The 16,156-nt window shown below is 51.2% G+C and overlaps 2 protein-coding genes across 2 annotated transcripts; both read right to left on the bottom strand.

Annotated features, from left to right (window-relative positions):
• Nucleotides 1-1,750: 1,750 nt before the first annotated feature.
• Nucleotides 1,751-6,983, bottom strand: KLK8 (kallikrein related peptidase 8). The gene is made up of 5 exons (XM_047077545.1): nt 6,914-6,983; nt 6,276-6,435; nt 5,856-6,115; nt 3,101-3,234; nt 1,751-1,906 (listed from the first exon to the last, which is right to left on the bottom strand). The coding sequence occupies exons 1-5, from the start codon at nt 6,981-6,983 to the stop codon at nt 1,751-1,753; spliced, it is 780 nt and encodes a 259-aa protein (XP_046933501.1).
• A 1,938-nt stretch (nt 6,984-8,921) lies between these two features.
• KLK9 (kallikrein related peptidase 9) lies at nt 8,922-13,666 on the bottom strand. The gene is made up of 5 exons (XM_047077548.1): nt 13,624-13,666; nt 13,283-13,439; nt 10,789-11,059; nt 9,511-9,642; nt 8,922-9,074 (listed from the first exon to the last, which is right to left on the bottom strand). Exons 1-5 carry the CDS (start codon nt 13,664-13,666, stop codon nt 8,922-8,924), a joined length of 756 nt encoding a protein of 251 aa, XP_046933504.1.
• Between the last annotated feature and the right edge of the window lie 2,490 nt (nt 13,667-16,156).

The following is a 16,156-nucleotide window of genomic DNA, read 5'->3' as shown; positions in this document are numbered from 1 at the left end:
ATTCTAAAACAATTCTTTAGGCCGAGATGTCCCTTGAGTCTCACCTCCAGAAATGCATCCCCAGCTCCAGGAGTTTACTATCAGGCATGAAAGACTTCCTCAGGATTTCTGGTATTCGGGGACTTTCACGGAGGACAGAGATTGATGTGTGTCATGCAAGACACCCACACCCCTTGCGGAGAATTGCTCCACCCACAGCCCACGTCCCAGACGACTCGTAGCCCCTGATTCCACATAGCCACTGATTGGATGGGACTGGTCACCTGACCAGAATGCAGTCAAACCATTGGCCATTCAATAACCTATCATGTGGCTGAAGGAGAAAAATTGACCTGGACCAATGGGATTCTCTCCTATTGGTATATAATGTGGGAAATCCCCAGGAAGCAAAGCAGTTGGTGGCAGGTATAGGTGAAGTTCAGCGGTTATGAAGTAAGGAGAGAGACTGGATAAGCGCACCAGGGAGCCAGCACCATGAAAACGCAGAAGCATGTAGAGAAAGGCGCCAGAGAGTCAAATAAATGAGTTAGAGGTTGGTAGCAAGAAAGGAATGAAACATACATGGAGATGAGATAGAGTGGAGCTAGTCCCCACCCCCCCGCACTCCTGTTGCAATTTATTTCTATCCTTACAATAACTACCCACTCCACGCACATCTTTCTCAAGACGACTTACATTTAGCCTCTGCTTTGATGAAAACTCCCTCCAAATCTCTTTTCCTCCATACTTCAGTTTGGGCACCTTCAATGAAGTGACTCATTGCCTCATACCACAGCAGAAAAGCTCTAAGCTGTGAGAAAGATTTCTGTTTCTCCTAAGGGGGGAAAAATAATCTGTCTCCCAGACTTCTGGGGGCTGTCCGTGTTCTATTTCTTCACCTGGGTGGTAGTTCCATAGGTGCATATTTAAGGTGCTGGTGTATTTCCTGCACTTTACATATCTTATAATTTTTTTAAATTTCTTAAATGTTTGTTTTTGAGAGAGGGAGAAAGTGCAAGCAGGGGAGGGGCAGAGAGAGAGAGACACAGAATCTCAAGCAGGCTCCAGGCTTGAGCTGTCAGCACAGAGCCCGCCGTGGGGCTTGAGTTCAACAAACCGTGAGATCATGACCTGAGTGAAAGCCGGAAACTTAACTGACTGAGCCACCCAGGCATGCCTCTTATAATTTTTAAAATGGGGAAGGGGAACTCTCCCTGCAAAACTTAGAAACACTTTAGCTGCTTGGAACAACTAAACAGAAATTCTTCTAGGGATGCTCCGTCAGTTAAGCATCCAATTCTTGATTTCGGCTCATGCCACGATCTCATGGTTTGTGAGTTCGAGCTCCACGTCACTGACAAGGTGGAGCCTGCTTGGGATTCTCTCTCTCTCTCTGCCCCTTCTCCACTTGTACAAGCTCTCTCTCTCAAAATAAATTAATTAATTTAAAAAAAGAAATTCTTTCAAATGTGTCTTTTGCAGGCCAACCCATTGGATATTTGGAAATCCTTGTGTGTCTTCTCCTCTGAATTTAACCTCCCATTCCTCCAAGCCCTTCCAGAAATAAAGAGGGTCACTCCAGGCAATGGTGGTAGCCAGAGTGGCCATGGGGTGGGGGGTGGTCCTGATCTCTGTAGACCACCCATCAAATGTCCCAGCAAGGCGCAGACCCCTGTCTTTCCATCCCTCCCAGCAAGGAGGAAGCACAGACAGGCAAGGAGCAAGGCTGAGTTGTGAGTTTATTGAAGCGGGTCCAGAGCTTGTCCTAGCATCAACCCCTGCTGCCTATGGTCTTCTTGATCCAGTCCAAGTAGCGGCAAATGTTGGTGTAGACACCAGGTCTCTCGGGCCGCCCACAGGGGTCTGATCCCCAGGATGTGATGCCTTGGAGAACACCATCACACACCAGCGGGCCCCCGGAATCTCCCTGGAAGGGGAGAGTAAGAGAATACTTTCACCTAAGATCCCCCGCTGCATCCCACATTTAGTACTAGTTCTGTAACTGATTGGTTCCTCTAACCAATAGGGATAAGAGCATTGTATCCTGGGACCAATGGTGACAGAGAAAGGTGGGGCTTCATGTACTGGGACACACACTGGGTGTGCAAGGGCAACGGGGGACATCCTGACCAAGGAGGGAAGAGAATGATGTCTCAAACGTCCAAGTCAGAAAGAAGACAGTGAGGATTACATGGAGGGGACTGAGCTGATGTCTTGGTTCCTGCCAGTGGCGAACAGATCTTTGAATCCGGTTACCAAAGAGAGAGGGAAGGAGCAGAGTTCTTGTGGTCTCACACACACACACACACACACACACACACACGTGCAAGGGGCAATGGTGGGGTCTTTTGGGAAGAGATCTTTGTCTCTATGGAACTGGAACCATCCTGAGAGATTAGATTTCCTGGGAGGACACTGATGGAAATGATTTCGTTCCTGGCCAATGGGAAAGAAAGCATGGAAGCATTGTCTTCAGGGACCAATCATTAGCAAAGGGGGTGGGACTTCCATGAGGGAGACAAAGCTGGGGGAGCCCTGAAGACTGAAACTGCAGCCAAATAAGAACGACTGTTACATCTATGGCAAATCCCAAGATTTGTCATCTTGGGGATGGGGAGCTCATTGAGGGAGGGTTAAAGTCAATGGCACCATTCTCTGGCCAGTTGGCAAGAGAGTATTGCTTCCCAAGGAACAAATCATAGGAGAAGGCCACCATGCTAGGAAACCCAATCAGGTCCCAAAGAAAGGTGGCTGGCTACCTGGTCAGTGATAGAGTCAGCACAAATTCCTGCGGAAGGGAGCAGGGAGCTTGCTCACCCTCTAGCTTCAGACTCTTTCCCGCATGGACATCTTCTCTTGCTCCCTTTATCCCTTCCTCTGTCTGCACCCTATCCTGAAGACAAGAGTTCCCAAGAAAATGATAGCGACAATTTAGCGTTCCTGATCCCTGTGCAGTGTGACCTGCAGGGAGAGTGTGGCCTTCTCTGAACCTGCTTCCCACTCTAGAGATGGAGTATAACCTCTATGGGTGCTAAATCTTTGAGTTTCCCCTGATGCCAAGCCCCAAGCCTCCATGGGCATTGAAGGCCAAGGGAAGAAGGGGGTTTCAGAAGTCACTCACCTGGCATGAGTCGGCCCCATTGCTGTCTCCTGCACAAATCATACCATCTGTGACTTCCCCAGGGTAGACATCTTTACACTTCTTCAGGGGAAAGATTTCTACTTCTGCGCAGTTGAGGGTGTCAGGAAAATTCTCTGAGGGGGCAGAGGTTGTAAGTTCCCAGAGAGAGTAACCATTTCCCTCAGTCCCTAGGTGAATCTAACCTCCCTTCTGTACATGCATGGCTGCACAGGAGGGTTTTCTGACACCTTTTGCAGGGCACATCACGTCTCACCACATTAAACAAAGCTATGGCCCCTGCAGTTTCCTTTCCAACATCTAGAGAAAGGCTGTTGGACCTTACCTTCTGTTTCTTGCCCAGAGTCCTGTCATTTTCTTTCTTTCTTTCTTCCTCTCTTTCTTCCTTCTTCCTTCCCTCCCTCCCTCCCTCCTTCCTTCCTTCCTTCCTTCCTTCCTTCCTTCCTTCCTTCCTTCTTGCTTTTTTGCTTTCTTTCGTACTTTCTAGGCTTCACCACCCAGTGTGGAGCCCAATGTGGGGCTTGAACTCACAACCCTGAGATCAAGACCTGAGCTGAGACTCAGACTTGGATACTTATAACCAACTGAGTCACCCAGGTACCCCATCCCAAAGTCATTCGCAAATTAAGGATCAGGTGACTGAAAGACATGGAGGTGCCCCCTTGTGACACCTATGACCCTGTCTCTCCAATCTTCCCATCCCCAGACCACCCCAATTCAGCTAAATCCTACTTCTCCCAAAAGTCACTTCATTTTAGAAGCCTTCCCTGACCATTCTAATGAAGACACCACCCCTCTATCTCTCCCTATCCTCTTAACTCTCCATGATACTTCATTATATCACTTAACTCTACCTAATAATTCATTTTATATGTATTTTTGTTTATTGTCTATTTCCCCCACCTAGCATGCAAATCCATAGGATAGGGACTTCACACAATACAGCAGCTGGGACTGCCAGATGCTTACAAACAAATTGAATTAACGACTAAAAGTGGAATTAACCATGTAATGTACACCACGGGGAATATGGTCAATAATATTGTTACAACTTTGTATGGTGACAGACGGTACCTAGACTTATTATGGTGATCAGTTTTCAGTGTATACAAATGTCCAGTCATTATATTTACACACAAAACTAATAGAATATTGCAGGGCACCTGGGTGGCTCAGTCAGTTGAGTGTCCAACTCTTGATTTCAGCTCAGGTCATGATCCCAGGGTCGTGGGATTGAGCCCTGCACGAGGCTCCTCACTGAGCATGGAGTCTCCTTGAGACTCTCTCTCTCTCCCCACCCCCACCCCTCTTCCTAGCTTGCACTCTCTCTTTCTAAAATAAAATTTAAAAAATTAAAAATAAATAATAGAATATTGTGTGCCAATTATACTTCAATTTAAAAAAGAAAGAAAATGGAATTAATCTTTCTTATTAACCTTTGAGCAATAGACTTGAAGGGAAAAAACTTCTATCTGGCACCTCCATTCTCCAGAAGCTGTATACTCACAATCTCATTGATTGTAAGACATCTGAACTCACAATCGCTTTTTAAAAGAGGGATACATTCATTCATCCATAATTCAGTCATCCATGCATTCATTCAACAAATATTTATTGAGTACCTACTGTATACCAAGAACCATCCTGAGCACTAGGAATGCACCATGAAGAAAAGAGCTTTAACCTGAACCCTTATGGAGCTTAAAAATCTATTGGTCAGGGGCACCTGGGTGCATCAGTCAGTTAAGTGTCCAACTCCTGGTTTCCGCTCAGGTTATGATCTGACGTTTCATGGGTTTGAGCCCTGCATCAGGCTCTGCTGACAGTGCTGAGTGTGCTTGGGATATTTTCTCTCTCTGTCCCTCCCCTACTCATTCTCTCTCCCTCTCCCTCCCTCTCCCTCCCTCTCTCTCTCTCTCTCTCTCAAAAATAAAATAAATAAACTTCAAAAAAATCTATTGGTCAATTATCCCTATTTTGCAGATGAGGAAAGTGAGGCCGAGAGATGGAAAGGGACTTGCCCAGAAAAAAGGGCAGAGCATGGTGTGAACTGACCTGACTGATTCATGAGCCAGTGGGTTTCCACAGTGTCCCTTGTCTCCTTAGAAGTAAGAGCCAGACAGGCAGGGACCTGAGTCCTGGCTTTGCTGCTTCTTGGTGAATCACACGCCTCTCTGAGCTGAGCCTCAATTCTTTCACTGTGACGTAGGGTGAGGAGCTGCCTGGACTCTGAAGTCCCAAAGGGAGGGCTTCAATGGAGGTCCAGACTTTTTGGGTCCAGAGTGAGGAATGAGCTGGACACTAGACTATGCGTCCTGGGGGAGGAAGGGCCTGGACTCCTGGGTGTAAAGAAAAAGAGTTTCTGGTGCCAGGAATCGTGGGTTCAGGAGGGAGAAGATCGTAGGAGCCTGTTTTCTTGGGCCACGGAGGAGCCCATCTACCCCAAGCCTGTTAAGATTATATAAGACCCTGTGCTGTGAAAGTTCTCATAACATGGCACTCTCCACCACTCACGCATCCATTCATTTTTCGGGAACCTGCTCTAACAGTCTGCTAGTTTGCTTCCTTTCTCCCACCACTCCTGTTCACATTCTGATCTTTGGGGTTTCCAACATGGGCCACCTGTGAGTCTCAAGCTCACAATCACTGTCCCTTCTCTGTCTCCTTCTGGAGCCAGAGCTTTGCCAATGGCTTGGGGTCCAGCGGGCCAGCCAGCTTCTCCTCTGCCTCCTACTACCTCGGGGGCTGGTGACGGTGCCCCAGCCCGAGATGGTGCACTTCTGGCCAACTTGAGGGCAGTGATCCGCCAGGTTGATGGGCTTCACTTGGGGCCCCAGGGATGCCTGACCACGCAGTCGGATGAGCATGACATCATGGCTGTGGTCCTCGCTGCTGCTGTTGTAACAGGGGTGTGGGATGGACTGAGCCACAGCCATTTCTTGCTCTGAACTGTCCTTTTTCTTCAGGCTGTGTTCCCCCAGGCGTACCGTGTACTTCCTGTAATGGTGGAGAGTAGTCTGGGACCCAGGCAGGAGTATGAGCCCCTGGCCCCCTCCTCCCTCCTCCAGCCCTCCTCTTTCAGAAGCTCAGTCTCCAGCTCTCTTCTTTGCCCCTCCCCTCAGGCCCCAGCCCACCTCTGCCCCAGGCAAAAACTCACTGTTTTTTACAGTGGGCTGCTGTGAGGACCCAGTTGTCATCGATGAGGACGCCCCCGCATAGCAGCCGGACACCCTGGAACAAGGCTGTCTGCCAAGGTTGTGAATGGGCCTCACACTCCTGGCCACCCAGCACCTTGGACTCCTGTGCCCTCAAGTGTCCTGCAGCAGGAGGGAGAGGGTTGGATCACCACCCCCTGCGGCAGAGGAGGGGCCAGGAAAGCCACTATGGGTTCAAACAGACACACGGCAAGTCGTCTGCCTGCCACCTCACATGTCCACACACCCTCACACGCGAGGTCCCTGGCTTGCCACACAGATGCACACGTACACTCATTGAAGCCCATGAGTCACACGAAGTCACACACCCAAGCATGCTTCCACATGCATTCACACGCCCGTATACTGCCGTGCGTATCTGCGCCCCTCAGCAGGCAGCCCTGCAGGCTTGGTGTGCTCATGCAATGGGCAGCAGGACCTGACGCACTCCTGCCAGCTGCCCTGTGTGTGTGCCCCCATCCGCCCTCGGGAAAGCCTGAAGAAGCTCCCACACGTGATCGTGTGTTTCACACCCCCCACCCCCATGCCATCACAAGCACCCACCGTGGCATTCCCGAGGTTCCCGCCAGGCCCCCCTCACCTGTCCAGGCTTCCAGCACCAATAGCAAAAACGTCCACATCCAGACTGCAGCGGCTGGGGGATGTCCCATGGTGGGGTCTGGGAGAGCGAGAAGGCAGGGCTGAGACCTGAGGAGGGGGGAGAGCTAAATCCTAGGAGGATCTTGAAATAAGGGAGCAGCGCATCCGAAGCCATTTTTGTGGGTCCTGCAGGAGGAAAGGGCTGGGGATCCAGATTTCTTAGGTTGAGGAAGAAGGCGGCAGACCCCAGATTTCTGAATCTGAGGAGGGGAGGTGGGGGCTGGATTCCTACATTCCAAGGAATGGAAGAATTAGGGTCCTGGACTCCAGGATCTGAAGGAAGAGGAAACTGGGAGTTGAGATTCCTAAGTCTTGGGGCAGGGGGGTGGAGAAGGGGGCCAGGGGCCAGGTTCCTAACTCTTGAAGGAGGAAGGGGTAGTCCTGGGGGAGGAGGGGCTCCGGCCTGACGCCTGTGTCTGAGTACTTTGGCCTCTCACCTTACAGAATCCAGGGGGCGGGGTCACCGACTGATTCAGACCCAGAGGAAGAGGCCCCGGTACTTCAGCTCCGTCTGCCGAGTACTAGATTCTGGAGGCTTTTAACTGGGAATCCCCGCCTCCTGCCCCGCCTCCTCCCCCTCTGGAGCCTGCAGAGCACCAGGGAACTGGACCTCTGTGTTTGAGAAGGAACTGAGGGGCTGAAAGAGAAATCTTGAAGGAGGAGGAGCTGGGATCTGGAACTCCTCGGGCTTGGGAGAGAAGGACCTCAGTGCTGTGACTCCTGGGTCTGAATCAGAAAGGGCTGGGGACGCGGACTACTGGCTCCGAGGGGGGGGGCGGGGGGAGGCCGGGGACCTGGACTCTGGGTTCAGGGGAGGTAGGGGCTGGGCGTCTGAACTCCTGGGTCTGAGGAAGGAGGGGTCTTGAGGCCCGGACTCTGGGTCTGGAAGTGGGGGCTGGGATTCTGGACTCTGGGTCTGAGGGAGGAGGGACTGGCGTTCTGGACTCCTGGGTCTGACGGTTGGGGGGAGCGGGGGACCCAAACTTTTGGGTCTGAGAGGGGAGGGAGGATAATATAGGCGTGAATTTTTGGTCTGAGGGAGCAGGGGGTTGGGGGCTGAATTCTTCAGTCTTTTTAGAAGGAGTGACTTGGAGCCTGGGTTCTTGCGGGAGCAGGGGGCTGCTGTCACTACCTCGGAATGGAAGGAAGGTGAGTCCTCTTGGTCTCGACTTCTGAGGGCGGATCTGGCCCCGCCCCCTGCCCCCTGAGAGATCCGGGATGTGGGAAGGCAGGTTTGGGAGGCACCGTGACCTGGTTTCCCCTTCCCCTGGGGGAGACGGGACCGGCCCAAGCAGAACCCAGCGACCTTGCTGCAATAGGGCTGATGGAGACAGACTTTAGGCAGGACCTGCTAGGGGCTTAGGGGGAATTGCTGTACGGTGGCCGTTCCCTGTCTGCCCACCGCCGCCCACCCGTTGCCCTTCCTTCATCCCACGGAGCAGGCGTACGGAAGGCGCGGCTACGCGCGTTTATTGTAAAATCTTCCATTGGTTCTCAGGCTGGGACCCCGCCAGGATTCAAACGCCCAGGGGCGGGGCCATGAGGGGCGGAGCCCGACAGCGCCTCAGTCCCTAGTGGGGGAAGCTGCCGCGCCCCTGACGTCACGGGGGTGGGATCTCTCACGGAGGAGGCGGGGTTACAAGGGGTGGGGTCCAGAGGGGGAAGCCTCATTGGGCAAAGCTCCGAGGGGAGGAGCTATCTGGTGGAGGAGCTTCCCGGGCGGAGCCCTAGGCGAAGCTGTTCCATGGGGGCGGTGCCAGCTCTCGGTGACATCATAGAAGGCGGGGCTACAGGGGCGGAGGTGTCTCCCTGTCCTTTTCGACGCTGTCGGCCAACAGGGGGCGGAGCCTGAATATGCAAAGTGCGTCTCCGCGCTGCCGAGGCCAGAGTCCGGCAATTCCCGGCTCCCCTGCGCCCACCCTTCTCTCTTGGTCCTGAGGCGCGAGAGCTCAGTTGTCCTCCATGGTCTTTCGGATCCAGTCCACGTAGTGGCATACGCTGGTGTACACGGCGGGGCGACGGGGTCTGGAGCAGGGCTCGGCACCCCCAGACACCACACCTGCCAGGGTCCCTTCGCAAACCAAAGGGCCTCCAGAGTCACCCTGTGCGCGGCAGAAGAGCAATGAAACTGTTAAGCGGGTGTATTCATGATATTACCTTTCTCCCAGGAAGCCCTCCTCTCCTGACACCTTGGCGTCCAGGCGGCCAGTCCCTCCTCCCTCAGACCCAGGAGTAAAAGCTCATACCCCTCACCTCAACCCTGCACCCAGCCTTCTGGGATCCTAGTCCCCTCTTCCCTCAGGACTTAAAGTCTGTTCTTTAAGACTAGTCTCCTCTTTCTTTAGATCCTGGACTCTGGGCCCACAGTCCCCTTTAAATCCAGGAATCTTGGTCTTGGCCCCATCTTCTCCCAGGACCCAAGTGTCCCAGATCCCCACTTGCTTTCACTCAGGAAGTCTGGGGCCCAACTCCCTAATTCCCTAGGGCCCAGGAATCTGGCAAGATACCCATTCCCCGCCTCCCCAGAGTGGGACTCACCTGGCAGGAACCCCGGCCCCCCTCCCAAAGGCCGGCACAGAGCATACTGTCAGAGATGTGGCCCGGATATGCCCGATGGCAGAGTTTGTGCTCCAGGATGCTGATGTTAGCACACTGTAGCGTGAGTGGGTACTGCACTGTTGGCAAAAGAGGTCAACCCATAGAGGATCAGCAGTTGTGCCCATCACACTCAGAAGCCCCTCCATCCAGACCCTTCCCTAAGGAGGACCCATAGAACCACAGCATAAGACTCTCAAAGATAGAAACAAGACACAGTGACAAAAAGAAATCACAGCGTGAAAGAGGAACAGATGTTTGAGGAGAGGGAGAGAGCCAGAGAAACAGAGTCAGAGAGTCAAGAACCAAGAAGAGATACATGATACACAGAGAAAAGCAGAGACCATACCAGGAGATAGACCTCTTAAGGGGAAAGAGATTCTCAGGAAGCAATGAAGAAAGACAGGGAAAGAGGCCCAGAAATGCCAAGGACAGTGAGATAAAGGGAGGAGATATTTATGGTCATTGGAAGAGAGATAAAGACTTAAAAGATACTAGATACAGACAGGGAGACACAGCATGTATAATATAGATATCCATATCCATATACCCATGTATATGGATATTGACAGGCAAATAGAAGTGGGTGGAGGGGTATTGATGGCATTGTTGGGCTTGACAAGCAAATAGAAGTGGGTGGAGGGGACTGTGCAGCCACAGCAGCCACTGGGGGGCACTGTAGTGAACCAGAGAACCCACATCCGGTCTGAAGCGGGCAGCCCCCACCGATTCTGCCCAATGGCCGCTATTTAGGGAATGTGGCTCCAACGTTGCCAGTTCTTTGAATTTTTCCAGCAAACGCAGAAATTTGGCTTTTGTGTAAAATCTCCCAGGCTTTAGTCGTTGGCAGCAACAAATTCAGACTGTTTTTTCAAGGCACTCTGAAAACTGATGCGAGGAAGCTAAATATGGCTAATGGGTTGCTGATCGGTGACTCTGAGAGAGTCACTCTGTACACCTCATTTCCATTCCAAGATGCATGTATTTTCACATTTAAACATCTCCAACATCCAGGAAGGGCTTCCAGCAAATGGTGTCATACAAGGATTAATGGGACCTTTTTCCCCCCCTGTTCTTAGTGGTTGTAAAATAATGATGCACCCTCAATTTATAGCGTCTTAAAATTTTTCCCTATCTATCAGATGAAAAGGCAGAGACAGACAAACAGAGGGGATTCAGACTGTCAGCGTGAGACACAAGGGATCGAGTTGTGAGCAACACTGTACCCTTAGGACTGGACACGGCTCCCCAGCCTGAGATGAGGCACTGGGTGCCTGGGGAGACGCAGGTCTGGCTGAGGTTGAGGGGCTGCACAGCGGGGCCCAGATGTGCCTTCCTGGGCAGACGGATCAGCATGATGTCATCATTATGGTCATGGGCTCTGAGGTCCTTGTTGAACCCAGGGTGGGGGAAGAAGTCCGTGACCCGGAACAGTTGCTCTGGACCCTCCCATCTCCAGAGGTGGTGCTCCCCAAGGCGGACCCACAGATACCTGTTGGGACAGGCCTCAGAGGTCGAGCTGGGTGTCCACCAAGCTTGGGTGCTCCACAAGCCACACACTGTCCCTGGGCCCCCATCATCTCTGTACGACCCAGAGTGCTGTGTGATTTTAAGCAAGGTATACACCCTCTCTGGGCCCCAGCTCCTCACTCCATCCTTTCATCTGCCTCTACCTTTGTAGCTCTCCCCCCAAAACTCACACCCCTCCCAAGTCCCGTACCAAGTGAGTCGCCTTCCTTCCTGCCCCACCTGGAGCCTTAAAGGTGACCTGGGTCCCCTGGAAGTGTGTAGGCACATGGAGGCTCCACCTACCATACAACAACAGCCCCACCTCCTGCCCCCACAGGTCTGGTGGCTTTTGCGGGGAGTGGCTCTGTGTGTGTGTTGGTGTGTGTGTGTATGCATGGAAGGGGATGGGAAATGGAAAATCCCCAAGTTAGGGGTCATCCGTGAACTCAGGGTTTTCCTGTAGCCGTATGCCTTACCCTCAGTGTGTGTCTTCCTGAGGCCTACCCTCAAGCTCTCTCACTGCAAGCCCAGTCCACGTCCCAGGACAGCTGGGGACTATCTGGGAGTATACGTGTCCATTCCTCAGCCTCTGACCTCTGTTCCTTAGGGAACAGGCTTCTGATTGAGAATTCAGGATTTAAGGAGTATGAGGTGTTATTTCTATCTTTGACTCTCTGTCACCTCGTTGCCTTGGTTCCATATCTGGGAAATCGATCCCCCCCAACTCGTCCCAATGCCTAAATCTTTTCTACCTCCATATCTCTGCTTCTCTCCTTTGTCTTTGGGGCTGAAATCTGAGCATTGTTCTCCTAGCCTGAAGCACAGACCTGAGCTGAAAGAGACCCTATCGTGGAGCAATGACTGATGGGAAATTCCCACACAACATTCTATACCAACCCCATGTGCTTCATTCCTGGAGGGAAGAATATTGGAACAAGGTGAATGACTCCTTTCCAGAGATAATATAGAAAAGATTACTGAATCATTTAGATTCTCATACTCTGGGCATTAGAATGCCCAGAATCTAAATTCTAGAATTCTAAGATTCTAACATGTTAGGAATTCACAATTCTAGAATTCTATGTTCTAGAATGTTATGAATTCAATGTTCTAACATTCTAGATATTTCTGGATCAAAAAGTCTGAGGGGGGGTGTTAAATTACCTGAGTGAAATCAGGAACTCAAAGAGCCTAGAATTCTAGTATCCTGGGACTATAAGATGAATTTCATCACTCTAGAATTCTATAAATCAATGGTTTTCGAAATTCAGGAAGCTAGGGTTCAAATAGTTTGAGGCTCTAGAATTCTCTGAATTAAAACCTGGGGGATTTTAAGAATCTGGAATGATAGCATTCTGGGATGTTTAATTCACCAGATTCTAGACATTCATGAATAGAAGCTTCTAGAATTCTATTGATGCAAGATTCTAGGATTCTGCAAGTCTTAGTATTCTAGTATACTCTGAATACAATATTCTAGGACCATGAACTTCTATATTCAATGAACCTACCTAGAAACTGAATCTAAGATTCTAGAGTTGTGCTATCCTATACAACTATTGAGCACTTGAAATGTGGCTCACCTGAACTGAGAGGTGCCGTATGTGTAAAACGTACATCTGACTTCAAAGGCGTAGTATTAAAAAAAAAAAAGACTAAACGGTCATTCATAAACATTTAAAAGTGGATTGCAAATTGAAGTAATATTTTGAGTGTGTCAAAGCAAATCTATTATTAACATTAATGTTAATCATTTCTTTTTCACTCTTGTAATACACGTACTAGAAAATGTAAACTTACCAGTGTGGCTGGAGTGATTATATCCTCTGGGGGTAGAGCCGGACTCCTAAGTTTCTACCACTCTCTGAATCTCTGATTCTAGAATTCACTGAATTTCATGGATCTGAGATTTCAGGAGCTCAAGACTCTGGATTTTTCTGGGTCAGAGTCTAGGCTTCTAAGGGTTTCAAATTTTAGACTCCAATAATTAGATTACTTGGGACTCTAGAATTTGGAGAGTCAATTCTAACAGTTGAGCTTTTGGGAAAAGAAATGAAGGCTAAATCCTTCCTGCCCACAGCTCCCTCCCTCCCTCCCTCCGAAGGCCCCTTGACCCCACCCCCACCCTTTCCTTATCCTCTCCCCCCTCCTCCTCCTCCTCCTCACCGCCCCCCCCTCGACACATAGTGGTGCCCGGGTCGCTCACCGCTTGCGGCAGTGGGCAGCTGTGAGCAGCCAACGGTCACTGATGAGGGAAGCCCCACAGAAGAGGCGGGTGAGGAAGAAGAGCCCGGCCTGCCAGGGCTGCGAGTTGGGGCGGCATTCCTCGGCCCCGATTGCTCGGGTATCTGCCCCGCCGTGCCCTGGGGTGGGGTGGAGGCAGAGGGGTAAATGACAGTCACGGTGGGAGGGCTGGGGGAGACCTGGGAGATACCTAGCAGGAAGGGGAAGGGCAAGCGTGGGGGGGGGTGGAGAGCGGGGGAGGGGGTGAGGGGTCTCTCAGGGGGCCGTGGGCACAGGCAGCAGGATGGGCAGCAGGAGCCTCACCTGTCAGGAGAGAAAGCAGAGCACAGACGAGTCCCAGCCTCATGACCTCGGGGTGCCTGGGTCTTGAGCATAGGTTGGGGCGCTGGGTGCTTCTTTAAGGTAAGCCATGCCATCTCCTTCCTCCTCTCTGGGGCCGCCCCTGTGATTAATCTGGGTTGAGAAATGTCCCAGGAGGAGGGGGAAGCCCTGGAGCCTTGACTGGGGGCCTTGGGAATGGAGGTGATGCGGGAGACCCCCCCCCCAGCAGGGCTTGGTGGAATGAGGGAGGGGCCCTGGGATCTCCAGAGAGGGGAACCCTCATTCCCATGATCTGGGGATGTGGGACCTGGATACAGGATATCCTGTGATCTGGAGGAGGAAGAGGGATAGGAAGATGATTCCTAAGGCTGGGTCCTGAGGTGGAAGCAAATTTATCTTGAATGAAGCTTGTGGTGAGCTGTGACCAGTGTCCTGGGCAGGAGGACGCCCTTCCAGAAAGCAGGCTGAGGCTGGGAGAAAGAACAGAGACTCGGTAGGAAGGAGGCAGGCAGGATGGGGCAAGGCAGGGAAAAAGAGAGAGAAAGAATTAGAGAGAAGGACAGAGATGGAAGGATCAGGGGTGAGAGAAGGAGAGAAAGGAAGATACAGACTGAGCAAAGCAGAGACCACAAGGAGCCACAGGCCCCTTCCCGCAAGAACAAAGCTCTCTCCTAGAAGGTTGAGGAAATATGGTCCCAACTGGATTAACCCACTCTTGGCATAAACTACCCCATCCCCTTCATATCGCTACCCACCAAGGACCCACATGCCCAACATACCTGGAACTTAAGTGCTTTCCTTTTCTCTTAATACCACCGGATCTTGGCCAAGTCCTGAGAACATTGCCCGTTTTTTTTTTTTTTTTTTTTTTTTTTTATCTCTTCTCCTCCATTGCCCTTCCCATCCGCCCATCCTACCTGCCTCGATCCCCATCCCTCCTCCTCATCAGGTGGACAGCCCCTGCAGGGCCAAGCCCAGATGTGACTCATCTGTGTGTCCCCAGCATCACCCTTTCAGGGCCGCGCTCTTCTTGGGAGGCCTCAGGAGATGTTAATTAAAGGAGTGAATGTCTTTCTCTATATTCTTTTCCTGGTAAACTCCTACTCATCCTTCAAGACTCAGCCTAAATGCCCCCTCCTCCAGGAAGTCTTCTGTGATTTCTCAAGGAAGAGAACATCTTTTCCTCCCCTGGGCACTCACAGACTCTTCCACTTTCTGTTGCTGTAAGCCTGATTATCACTCTGGGGCTGGGCTCCTCTTGAGTGTGTACTTGATGCAATGCTTTAGAGCATGGACTCGGGGGTGCCTGGGTGGCTCAGTTGGTTAAACATCCGACTTGAGCTCAGGTCATGATCTCATGGTGCAAGGGCTCGAGCCCCGCATCGGACTTTGTGCTGACAGCTCAGAGCCTGGAGCCTGCTTCGGATTCTGGCTCCCTCTCTCTGCCCCTCCCCCACTCACACTATATATGTCTCTCTCTCTCTCTCTCTCTCTCAAAAAGAAATAAACATTAAAAAAAATTTTTTTAGGGGCGCCTGGGTGGCGCAGTCGGTTAAGCATCCGACTTCAGCCAGGTCACGATCTCGCGGTCCGTGAGTTCGAGCCCCGCGTCGGGCTCTGGGCTGATGGCTCGGAGCCTGGAGCCTGTTTCCGATTCTGTGTCTCCCTCTCTCTCTGCCCCTCCCCCGTTCATGCTCTGTCTCTCTCTGTCCCCAAAATAAATAAACTTTGAAAAAAAAAATTAAAAAAAAAAATTTTTTTTAGAGCATGGACTCTGGAAGTGGACCACCAGGGTCCAAATCTCAATGCTGGCCATTATTAGGTATGTGACCTTGGGCAAGTCACTGGACCTCTTTCAGCTGGCCCATCTATTAAGAAGTAATAACAATTCAGGTCGCGGGGCGACTGAGCAAATTAACCCATCTGAAGTCTTACAACAGTGCTGGGCACCTGGTAAGCATTCAACAAATATAACATGTTTATCCATCTCCTGTAGAGTCCCATGCTGCCCCCATTACAATACATGTCACTCGTGGTTGTTGGGTGTCTGACTCTGTCTCCAGAAAGGGAGGTCCATCTTTTTTTTTTTAATTTTTTTTTAACGTTTATTTATTTTTGAGACAGAGAGAGACAGAGCATGAACGGGGAGGGGCAGAGAGAGAGGGAGACACAGAATCGGAAGCAGGCTCCAGGCTCCGAGCCATCAGCCCAGAGCCCGACGCGGGGCTCGAACTCACGGACCGTGAGATCGTGACCTGAGCTGAAGTCGAACACTTAACCGACTGAGCCACCCAGGCGCCCCGGGAGGTTCATCTTTGAGACCAGAGACTGAATAGCCACTCTGTGCTAGGTGCCATTCTGACTGCTATTGATAACATCTTGACAGCTCCCTTCATTGACTGTCCTGGCGGGTAAGCATTTCGTGTATATTATCTCATTTAACTCTCATAGGAGTCTATCCTATCTCTATTCCACAGAGGGGAAAATTGAAGTAGAGAGAGCATTCAAGCAATTT

The sequence above is a fragment of the Lynx rufus genome, unplaced genomic scaffold, assembly GCF_022079265.1.
Source record: "Lynx rufus isolate CCGP_SWC_20201006 ecotype Redwood Valley unplaced genomic scaffold, mLynRuf1.p SCAF_16, whole genome shotgun sequence".
In the NCBI taxonomy this organism is placed as follows: Eukaryota; Metazoa; Chordata; class Mammalia; order Carnivora; family Felidae; genus Lynx; species Lynx rufus.
This window is presented reverse-complemented; position numbering and strand designations above follow the sequence as displayed.